The 12,402-nt window shown below is 40.8% G+C and overlaps 1 protein-coding gene across 1 annotated transcript in view; it reads right to left on the minus strand.

The window, feature by feature from the left end:
- FLT1 (fms related receptor tyrosine kinase 1) overlaps window positions 1-12,402 on the minus strand; it is a 111,334-nt gene that overhangs the window by 76,993 nt on the left and 21,939 nt on the right. The window contains exons 4-7 of the mRNA XM_050331215.1: window positions 9,426-9,550; window positions 2,344-2,506; window positions 2,122-2,258; window positions 416-590 (exon numbers count right to left, since the gene is read on the minus strand). Coding sequence (XP_050187172.1) covers window positions 416-590; window positions 2,122-2,258; window positions 2,344-2,506; window positions 9,426-9,550 — 600 coding nt within the window. The remainder of the gene's footprint in view (window positions 1-415; window positions 591-2,121; window positions 2,259-2,343; window positions 2,507-9,425; window positions 9,551-12,402) is intronic.

The raw sequence follows: 12,402 nt of genomic DNA on the forward strand, positions 1-12,402 counted from the left end.
GCTAGGATATCTACATCTTCTTAATTTTTCAGAGAAAGCAATGCATAAAGCACCATACAAGAGGAGTGGGATTCTTCTATTTAAATTCAGCCTGTACGTTTTTTCCCCCAAAAAACTGTAGTTTCACTGATTGCATCTGCTAGAACTGACTGAAGACAGCGTCATCACTGTATTTAGCAGACAAAACGGATCAAATGGAACATTAACATGTCTACCAGCAACAATACAAAACAGTCACAGAAGAATTGGCACATGGTCTCCCTCCTGAATACCCTTCCTCCCTTATTTTCCTTTTTCTGCCTGTGATGAATATGCTACAAATTCACTTCTGCTTTCTGCCAAGATGTAAAGCTATCATATGACTGACCTTGGTACATGATCATTGTGCATTCTATAAACCTGCAATGCTTCTTACCATAAACAATGACTGTTGTGTTAACAGCCTTGATCGACGGCCCGCTCTTCACGTGGCAGGTGTACTGCCCTTTATCAATATCACGCACTTTGTCAACAACGAGGATGCTGTAAAAAATATTAGCCTCTGTATTCTTCTGGTCAATTCGCTGCGTCACAGAACCTCTTCTTCTTGTCTGCAAAAGCAAAAAAATTAACAACAAAAAGCTTAATCAAGCCAATTTTCGTGGTTGTTTTTTATTTTTCTGTACTGCCACCATAACCTAAAAAAACCCCCCTCTGTACAGCACAGACATGTAATAACAAGATGCTTAATATTTCCAGGGGGCCAACAATAAAAAAACATATGCGACATTACATGGAATTCATCCCTGTCTTCACCAAAGTTGTAATAGCATCCACAGTAGTACTTTCCAGAGGAAGATCATCCCTTCTGTACAGCCTGCCATACCAACATGCCCAGCTCCCCACTGCATTGTCCAGCATTGCTCCTAAAAATTCCTGAAACCACGATATGAAGAGCAGCACATAGTTTGGTGCCTGGATTCAGTGCCACAGGCAGCAGACACATAGGAGAAGAGGACATTAACACAAGAAGGGGAGAATTCTGGAAATGCTACAGATGGAAAATGGACTAGATTTGGCAAGGGAATGGCAGGGTGGAACTGAAGATAATGAAAGTCTGAGGAGTTATTTCCTGCAACTCCCCCTCAACCTTTGGCCTTGAAGTTTATTTAACTCAGGACATTGTTGGTGGCTTATAAACACCAAGGACTCTTCAGTTAAAATAAAAATAAAAACAAAGCAGAATTTCACAAGTGTAGTGCCCAGCTAGGGTTTGGTAAGGCGGCAATGAGCAATATAATATATTTGGAGTATTTCTTGTTGCTAAGTTGTTTACTTCTGAGGTGAAAAAATGCCAGGGAAAATGGCTACAGTATACAATAAATAATTGCACTAATCTTTCCTATATAATGCAATCATAATTTCAGCTTGTAATTAGACACAATGAGTGACATAATAAATGATCTTGACTTGAATCACCAGCATAAATCAAACTGACATGAAAGGAATGGGAGTTGTAAACCTTAAGCTAATGTCAAATTTCTTATCAGCTTTACAAGGACTCCCTGGCAGATATTCTGTAAGTGACAAATATTTATGAGGATGCTCCCAACGTGGGGGGGTGGAGAAGCACATTCAAGATCATTCCTGTAGTTGTCAAAACAAGAGGACTGTGCATGTGACACTTGCCAAATGAGATTTTGGCTAGTTAAATCATAATATCTTTTCTAAACATGCTCGACTTGGGTGCCTGACTGTCTGCCACTCTTTCAAATGAATGAGTTGAGAAAGTCAGCCTCACTGAAAACTTTTTTGTCACAAGAGAGTGTCCCTGCCTGGAACTGGGTGATAAATTTCTATAATTTCACCAGGTCGAAAAGAAGCTCCCAAACATGAAACAATTCTAGCGTTCGCTTGTGATTATGCAATACAACCAGAGTACATTGTGTAAACATGTTTACTTATTCAATTAAGCACCAGAAAGAAAAAAAAAGGAACCTTAAGAGAGACATGTCAGCAAGGGTCAAAATGATGGAATGCAAACCACGGCAAGCATTCCGAAGCAGAATTCCTCCCATGATGATAGATGCAGCATGATCTGTGGGAAACTTCTGGTTTCTTTATTTCAGTCACAGTGCTCACCTCTCCAGGATAAGTCCATGTCATCTGCACTCTGGTGTTCCAGGCTGCGGTGACAGTGCAGTTAAGTGCTAGGCTGTCTCCCTTCAGCATCTTGACAAGGCGTGGGGTGCTTAACTGAACATCAAAAATTGTGTTGGCTGCATGTGACAAAGAGAGAAAAATTAGTAATGTCAGTAGGGAAGAGTGCTTTGTGAAAGACACGGAGTGGCAAATGCTACATACTTTCTCGGTGTGTTAGGTACTTTGTACTGTACGTGTGTCCACCAATGGTTGTCTCGCAGCTCAGGAGGCCTATGAATTTGTAGGTTGCCTTAGGTATTCTGAAGCCTTTCATGCTGTCCCAGATTATTGTCTTGCCATCAGGAATTAGGGTTTCTCGTGGAATCTGGAAGTGTCAAACACGCATCATAAAAACAACTCATCCTCATGTTTACTCTCTAATCAAAGTATCCTAATAAAAAGGAATGAGTAAAAAAGCACCCTAAAAATACGCCAATCAAAGCAGAAAGGATGCCATTTAATAATGCAGGTTTTTCAAGTCACATTTTCATCACAAAATAAAGGAAAAATCTGGGTGAAAAATGTGAATGTTGTATTTGTTGCCAAGATTTCATTATAGGATGTAATAGGATGTAATTATAGGATGTATAGGATGTATAGGATGTAATTATATGACACAATAGATTGACACTATCATTAACTTCAGCACTTGGGCTGCCATTCTGTTGGCTCCTGGTTGGCAGTTAAAGTGTTCATCTCCGTGAACCTTTGCAATTAAGTATCCTGGTTTCACCACAGAGACACAAATACACATTTTTCAACGGAGGTGACAAATGGACTTAGTTTGCTGTCATTTCATGGCTTTAACAAATTCCTGCCAGGATTCAATTTGATGAATCTCTCATTTATGTTGTCCAAACAATGTAAAAAAAAATAAAGTACTGCCATGTGGGATCAAGCATTCACTTTGTCACCAGTACAAGTTATATTTTACATTACAATCCTTTGTGCTTTAAGCCCCATATTCAGGTATAAAGAAAACCCTGGAAAGGCAAAGCATGACACAGGCATTGAAGATCAGACAAAACCTCATGCTTTTTTGTTATATGTTATTAATGCAATAAATTCCCCCATTTAGGTAACACAGAGATCAACCATGGCTACAAAGCCTGGATGTGACTCTACTCTGATAACACCTGCTTTTATGGTAAAAATAAGATATTTTTAAAGATGGCACAGAGCAGAGTTTAAGTGAATTAGGGCCCTAACCAAAGATCCCTGGATCAACTAAGCACCTTTCAGCCCATCACTTCTCACTGTGCACCAGTCATATAATGACCCCTCCTCTCTTTCTTCCCCTTTATTTGAGCAGAGGAATTATTTGTTGACCAGCCCTCTCCTTCCTACAGCCAAAGCCAGCATGGGTGGCTGTTGGAGGCTGGGGGAAGCACAGCTTCCTTCCTGTGTGGTATAGCTTCTCTCCAAAATGTGGCATCCTTGATGCTTGCCTGCTCACCGTATGCTGAAAGCTACCCTTGAGATCACATTCACTCATCTCATGCCATTTATTCCAAAACAAATAAATGCATGATGAATCAAATGAGCAATAAATACAGAACACAACATGCCATGGTGGAATTCCTTATCTTTACAACAGCAGATAATGTGTTATAATAAGCATACAAATCACAAGGGAAGTGTGTGTTACACCATCCCACCCCTACTCCCCTGCAAAGTAAAGCCCATTATATTACAGACTGCTAGCTACCATTCAACAATATTTTGGCTTTTGAGAGCTCTGTTGCCATTCCTGTTCTAAAAAAACCAAAATAAAACAAGATACTACAACAAGTCTCTTTCAGAGGGTAGAAATACCAGGATTTGTCTCAGATGAGAACATGGGTGGTGGCTGGGTGCTCACCCTCAGAGCCCTTCACAGCTCTACCCTCTCTCCTTACTTGCTTCAGTTTCTTACCCAGCTCTCCTCCATGCTGTTCTCCTCTGCCAACCCTACTGGTTCAGATGTCCTGTTTCCCACTCTCAGAGAATGACAGTTGCTTTGCTCTTCCCTAAACCAGCTTCCAGGCCAGCAACTAGAGACATGGCATCATCACCATGCTGATCACTGCATGGATGATACAGGACAGAGGATCCCAGAATCACACAATAATTCAGGTTAGAAGGGACCTCTAGAGATCATCTGGTCCTGCACCTATGCAGAGCATATAGTTCAGAGCCTTGTCAAAAAACTTGGCCATTTGGTCATCACAAAGAGATGTAGAAAACCTATGAAGAAACACAATGCTGGAATAGTGACATTTCCACTGAAGCAGCAGAGGATAAATTCAGCTACAATAATAGCTTACAGATGGGTACCAGCAGAGAGTCAGAGGCATTCAAAGAATCAGTTTGTTGTGACGGCTGCAGTAAACATGGAATTTATTGTCTACATACTTATCTGCATGAACCACATCACTGTGGCTGCCAGTGCAGTCTTGGCCTTTTACCTTCTTTGTTTCAAACTAAACTTCAGTTTCTCTTGGTACAGGCTGTGCCTCCTTCTTTGCTCAGCACCAACCACTAAATCTTTTTGGTACCTAGTAGCACTAACACACTACTACCACACAGGTTTAGGTACATACATACGGGCAAAAGTGTAAAGACAAGGTGTGGTTTCCTCACATTTCCAAAGGCAGATTTTACCAGAAAGAGCTAGTGGAAAGCTTAGTAAAAATGCACATTAGAGTTTTGAATGCTTGTCTTTTCTTTCATGCTTCCCTTCCCATCAATCTGGGAAGCGTGGGGTGGCATTATTAACAATTCAGACTGCATGACTTGCAACATCCCTGGGTTTTTTTCCTCTTTTTATTCCTTGTGCTGAAGCTTATTTACCTCTCTTCCCATGGATGTCATTGTTGACTTCATGACAGAGAATCCAGAGGGAGAATAAACAGAGGGATCAAACCATTGTACTAAAAGGTGGTGCTTTCTTCATTTAGCAAGATTAAAGCAAATGAAGAAGTAAGAGAAGTACACACCTTACTTGCAATAAGGGTTATCTTATTTTAAGGATCTTAATTGAGGCAGCCAGAATTGTATTGATAGGAATGATGGTTTGAGAGGCTCTGGATATCTAGGTATCAATTGATTTCAAGTCTTCATATGATGAGGAAGAGAAATAGCCATTAGTTGTTGCAGATAAAGGTTGTAACAGGACCTGAAGGCTGAATTTGAGATAGAAATTTAAAGCTCCATCCCCAGTTCCCAATCTGTTTTATTAGCTTCCTGATATTTGAAGATCCTCCTTCTGTGTTTTACGTGATTGTCATGCTGTAAAATAAAACTTTTACGGATGTTCAGCCTTGAAGTGAGAACATCACAGTATCTCAAAATGGTTGACTAAGGTAAAGATGCAAAAAAAGTCATTTGAGTGTTGAAGATGGTTAATAAACCTTTCCTATATTGGTCCACTAAAACTAAGAAACAGCACTGCACAGGAAAAAAATGCTGGAGACAGTGCTCATGCACCTGTAGTGAGTCCTTCCAGAAGAGAGAGATTAAAAAAAAAAAATAAATTCATATTTTCACTTCCTGACAATATAGAACAAAGAATCTAATGACTATAATGATGGGATTTTCTTTTCAGCTCCAGAAGATTGCATTACATGGGAAGAATTCAGAGATGCTTCTTGCCACTGCAGCAAGAAAATTGGTGTGGCCAAAGCTCAACTGGAGTTCAAGTTGGTCAGAAATGTGGAGGACAATAAAAAGAGTTTTTTCCAAATACATTAATGGCAAAAGGTAGTATAGAAATATCATTGGTCCTTTACAGGATGAGGATTATCACCTCACAAAAAGAGACACAGACAAGCCAGAGGTGTTTAAATGCCTTCTTTGCCTCTGTCTTCAACAGTAGTGACAGACCAAGGGGATCTCAGTGCCCTGAGCTGGAGGACCATGACTGCAAGAATGATCAACTCTCAGATGACCCTGAAATTGTGTGGGATCTGCTGCTCCAGCTGGATGCCCACAAATCCATGCGGCTTGATGAGACTCATTCCAGCTGGCTGATACCATCAGAAAGCCTCTCTTGGTGATTTTTAAGTGCTCCTGGGAATCCAAAGAGGTCCCAGCTGAGTGGAAGCTACTAAACGTTGTCCTGACTTTCCAGAAGGGCAAGAAGGAGGACCAAGGAAACTACAGACTTGTCAGTCTCACTTCAGTGCCTGGTAAAGTTATGGAGATTATTCTAGGAGGTATTGAAAAACACCTGAAGGACAACATTGTCATTGGTCACAGTCAGCATGGCTTCATGAGAAGAAAGCCCTACTTATCAAATCCGGTTTCCTTCTAAGACAAGGTAACCCTCATAGTTGATCAAGGAAAGCCAGTTGATTTAATCTTTTGGGATTTCAGTAAAGCTTTCTATACTGTCTCTCATGGGATCCTTCTGGACAAAATGTCCAGTACACAACTGCATAAACTCATCATGTGGTGGGTGAGCAATTGGCTCACACATCGAGCACAAGTTAATAGTGGATGGGGTAACATCAGACTGGCAATCTGTCACTACTGGGGTTCCACTGGGCTCCATTTTGGGCCCTGTGCTCTTCAAAAACTTCATAAATTACTTGGATGCAGGACTGGAAGGGATACTAAGCAAGTCTGCAGGGGACACAAAACTGGGAGGAAATGTTGACTCCCTCTAAGGCCCTGAAGAGAGACCTTGACAAATTAGAGGACTGGGCAATCACCATCTGTGTGAAATTCAACAAGGGGAAGTGCCAGATTCTGGGATGGGGCAACCCTGGATTTATGCACAGACTGGGGAATGAGATGGTGGAAAGCAGTGTCATGAAAAGGGTTCTTGTCATGTCGGTTTTGGTCAATGGCAAGTTGAATATGAGTCAGCAGTGCCCTGGAAACCAGGAGGGAAAATCAGGCAAAGCATTGCCAACTGGTCGAGGAAGGGGATTTTCCCACTCTGCACTGGTGAAGCCTCACCTTGAATATTGTATGCAGTTTTGGGAGCCACAATATAGCAAAGATATTAAGCTATTAGAGAGTGCCTCAATGAAGATGGTGAAGGGCCTTTAGGGGAAACCATGTGAGGAGCAGCTGAGGTCACTTGGTCTGTTCAGCGTGAGAAGAGTAGACTGAGGGGAGACCTCACTGCAGTTACAACTTCCTTGTGAGGGGAAGAGGAGGGGCAGGCACCGATCTCTTCTCTGTGGTGACCAGTGACAGGACCCATGGGAATGGCCTGAAGTTGTGTCAGGGGAGGTTTAAGTTGGATATTAGAAAAAGGTTCCGTGCCACAGAGGATGGTTGAGTACTGGAACAGGCTCTCCAGGGAAGTGGTCACAGCACCAAGTCTGACAGGTCAAGAAGCATTTGGACAATATTCTCGGGCACATGGTGTGACTCTTGGGGATGGCCCTGTGCAGGGCTAAGGATTGGACTTGATGATCCTTGTGGGTCCCTTTCAGCTCAACATATTCTGTGATTTGGTTATTCTGGGGACATCTTCCTTTATCATTGATGGAAAACATGAAATAGCTCTTGCCATTTCTCCAGGAGTAGTATGCCTGCAGCTGTGAAATGCATTTAACCTGTCTCTTAATTGTTATGGGAGCACAACCTTGCTGGAATCTTCATATAAGAGTGTCACAGATGATAAATAAAGTAAGATATGATGTAATGCATTGTAGCTTACATGCTTCAGGAAATTCTGGGATTAATTAGGGAACACATTTATTTTTCCTGGAATGCAAAACATGTAAGCAACCAATCTTTTCTTTCAAGACTTGGCTCCACCTCCTCTTTCTCCTTCCTAGAGTATTACATCTGTTTTTGATGGTGTAAAGATGTATGCCTTACACCACAATGCCAAGCTAAAGGCAAGTTGATATGAAAAACGAGTAGCTATGTCTCAATCTTCTCCAAATAAGGAGAATTTTTTTTTTTTTGGTATTGTTTAATAAGAGAGAAACCTGACAGGAATTTTCTCAGTTAGATATTTAATATGCTGAGATTTCAGATGCAAAACCACAGTGCCCAAATAAGTTCCCACTTTACATCATCTCCTCTATGGAAAGCTAAGCCTCATTTCCTTTTGATTCTGTAGCCACACAGTCTTGTGCATCTTATTGCAGGAAAACCCTGTGTGTGTGTGTGTGTGTGTGTGTGTGTGTGTGTGTGTACATAAACACACACAGGGTAACATCCTGGATCAGATAACTCTCTTTTCTTTACATTTTTCTTTCTTTCATGGGATTTAACAGGTGAAAACCAAGAAGTAAAATTAGTATCTATATTAGCACTGTGTAGAATTGGTAAATCTTCAGGTCAAGACAAAACACAAGATCAAACCTATGGCTGGTGTAAAATTCTGCAGTCAATAGGAAACAAAAGACTTGAACTAGAGAAGTTCAACTTATCGTGATATTGTTTGGCAATTGCATGTTATTTTATAAAGAGACAAATTTCTTTTCCTCTTAACAGTGTCAGCTTTTATGCCACTATGTACAGAGCTCTCTTTATTTAGAAACAAAACATCACTTGCACCTCCACCTAATTTTTAAGCAAAAAACCCTGGAACTTTAAAAAATGCTCCATTCTCTGTCTTGAAACCGGGTACTTTACTACATACATATAGTTCAGTTAGCTGTCCATGTAGCCCTCAATGCACCTAGGAAATCAATATTTTTCCCAAAACATGAAAATGTCTATTTTTTTTTTCCAAAAATTGGTCCCACCACATCGAACTCTGCTGTTTCCCTGCAGAGTTTCCCCATAAAGAAAAGCCAACTCTTTACGTGTAAAAGGAAGCAGCAAAGGCGCTGGTGGGAGTGAGGTAGGGCAAAGGCTTGCAGAGATCCTTGTCCAGCCCCAGCAAGTCTCTAGGGACTGCACTTACCATCTGTTCCAGAGCACAGAAAAGGAAAAGGGAGGAAGGTTAGAGGAAGAGGTGGGAGGAAATCTCTTCTCCTAACAAGAAATTCCCTTCTGGGCTTAAGAAACCTTTGTCAGTGAGGATTTAATAAAGTAATACATAAAGTTTAAGTTTCTTATGAAAATTGCCACTCAGTGTAGGAGATTTGATGAAGCCCTTCTGAGAGATACTAAACAAAGCCTCTGGGGTTGAAATATTTCTAAACGTGCTGACACCCAGAAATGTTGCATAAGAAATACTAAATTGTTAAAATATTTCAAAAACATTACATTAGCTGTAAACAAATAAACAAACAAACAAAAAACAGCATCCACAGCCACACTTTCTGAGCATGCTTGAATAGAGGTACCTTTTTTAAATTAACAGCAATGTTTGGTGCTGTGACTCTGCATGGAATGATCATTTCTCTTCCCACAGTCATATGTATTATTTTAGGTATATCGCTGTGCATCTCTACAAATGGGTTGCCTGTATCTGCAAGAGAAGGGGAAAAAAAAAAAAAGATTAATATCTGAAACTTTAAGACAGTGTATGGAAATTGTAACAGTGCACACAGCCTTGAAAGAACAGACTAGCCCTGTCCATAACAAAAGCTAAACTAAGTCCTGAAATCCATTTTCTGTTTATTTTTTTCTATGTTCAGCAAACTGTTATTAAATATTTGAAAATATTATATTTATAAATATTTATGAAAATAGGTATTTATTGTTCAGTATCAATAGCAATATCTTGAGATCTCCTTTAAATTTCAGGACAGTTGAAGTCTGTTGTTCCCCTTTACTGCAACATCTCTACTGCTATGTGCCCAGTTCATGGCATTTCTATGTTATTGTCACCAGGGAAATAATTATATGAGAAGTGAGTTGAAATTCACTTATGAGGAAACCTGTACAAAGTACATATTCCTGCTGTCTGCAAGGACATTTTTAGGAAAAATTCATGTTGGGTGCACCAGGTAAAAATCTGCTGTGATTACACAGCCATCTTTTCAACTCTGAGAATACAGACTACTGAGAGTTAATTCTTCTCCTTCTTCCCACTATCACAATAGCTATGTGTCTCTTTTTTAAGTGACAAGGTAAATGAAAATGCCAGGAAAACATTAATTCCTCTTGACTCAATAACTAAAGCTTGGCAGAGTAATTTACCGTCCCTTGAACAATCCCCTTAACAAAGGGCATTGTCATAAATAGCTTGCGCTGGGAACAGGGAACATTGCTGCTGCTATTGTTTGGGCCAGAGGGGTTCAAGCTACAGTCTCTGGCTCCAAATCTTCTTTGCAGGTGTTCAGATCTGAAGGTTCAGTTTGACTCACATCGCAGATAGACTGCCTCCAAATTCACATAAGGTTTGGTTTTTAACTCCTAAAAAAGTGGAACATTCAGATCTTAATTCTGTGTTTATCTACAGCTCTAATGTTTTTTTCAGGCAAATCCCATTATTTTCACTCATTCAAAAATCTTACAAATAACAATGGAAATCTTACTTAGATAAGAAATTAGTAAAGCTAGCAAGAACCAATCCCTTATAATTGTAATATTTTATTCAAGTGTTCTGGTCCCAGACTTCTGCATGCTGACTTCTGTTCACTCAAGTACTTCTTCAAATACATTAGTTTTGCACCTCCTTCAAAAATATGATATGCACTTCCCAGTGTCATCAAGCTGTTCTGCCCTTACGATCCCCTTTTCTTATTATATGCAATAATACTTTTGTTTGAGACATCAAACAGGAAGAGAGACAAATTCTACTCTAATTTATACTCTATAAGGCAGAGTATCTCAAATGTAAAGAGGTTTAATGAAGCTGTTACACAAACTTTCTGAAATGGTCTACAAAGTATTATTTAATAGTAAGTATTAAATGTCCACTGAGATAACAAAAGGAACTTATGAGTAATAGAGGATGCACATGTAATAAAAAATGCCCTAAGGACTTGTTAGGCTGACATTTCCTCTGCAGTGTGATTCAAGGAAAGACCAAGAATGAACCTGTTTGTAGCATGGGGAGAAGAACCTTTTTTGTTTCAGGGGCTGCAGCCACAGAAGAGGTCACCTGCCCCTTAATTTCACCAGACAAACTGATTTGCTACTCCCCAAAGTCTCATTTGTCTTTGTCATGAAATTAAGAGCTTCTGCTCAAAACCAGCAAGCTTTGCAAAGTAGTTTCCTGTACCATAATCTCCAGATCATTTTAAGTGTGAGGAAGAGCTGTTCTGCGGACTACCGGTGCTGTCTGCAGACAGAGTGTCACCACTGACTGATGCCAATACCGAGGCAGTGGGGGTTGTGCAGCTCAGACCTCACAGGATTCCTGCCCATTTGAAGGCAGGGGCAGGAAACAAGCATGAAACACCACGTTTGGCTTTTCTTTCTTCTTCTTCAATGGAATGCATGTTCACGCCTGGAGAAGTTAACAAAGTGCTCAGTAAAAGTCAGCTGAGCGCCCTGGTTGCTCTAGGTAGGCTTTAAAGCTCGGTCACAGCCTCTCTTGGTACACTCCCTGCAGTGGTGCGCCAAGGCGTCTCCGTGCCCCCGCTATTCGCGTGCAGAACTCCCACTGACATCAGCGGGGACTTCCGCCATGGGCTAGAGGGCAATCGATGGCCCCAAGTGCTCCAAATGTCTTCCTGCTTTTGATTAAAAGAAATACGCATCATGTTTCCTAGCACAGTTTTGTTTTTATAATGAGCGTGGAGGCTTTTCCTGATTCCCTTTGATTTTATTCTCCTTCCAACTTAGAGGCCATAAGGGGATACTCTCAGTGCCTCAAAATCAGAAGCTAGTGTGGGGTCTACCAGACTGGAACAGGAAAAGTTGAACACACAGCAGCACCAGGGAAGGTTTTGCCACATTGGCACGGTATGCCAACAACATGGGATCCTTCTGTCCCCAAAGCAAGAGCGTTCCTTGCTTCCTTTTTCCTCTCTCTGTTCCATTACAACCCCAGCTATTGCCACTAGTTCCTGCTACCTTTCCTCTCAATTTCCTCCTGAGGGGAGGTAAATGCCATCCTTCCTTGAAGAGCTGGCTGGCAGCACATGTGGGATGACCTAACCTTCCGCCAGGAGTCTTTTGGGCCAGTTCCACTCACTTCTGTGTTCAGAAAGCACTAGACATAAAAGGAATATCGCAGACTGACTTATCTTGAAGACCTTATCCAAGTTATACATTCAGTTCCATTGGGATCTGGAATGGAAAATCTAAGAGGGTTGAACTTGGTTTTTGAATTATTGGTTCGTTTTGTTGGTTTGACTTTTTTTTCTTCAGAGTTGCCTGCAAGGGTACAAAAATGAAAGCTGGACAGCCAGAGTATTTGCATATGTT

This window comes from Myiozetetes cayanensis, unplaced genomic scaffold (assembly GCF_022539395.1).
Source record: "Myiozetetes cayanensis isolate MyiCay16 unplaced genomic scaffold, myiCay2020 scf5-8, whole genome shotgun sequence".
Classification (NCBI taxonomy): Eukaryota; Metazoa; Chordata; class Aves; order Passeriformes; family Tyrannidae; genus Myiozetetes; species Myiozetetes cayanensis.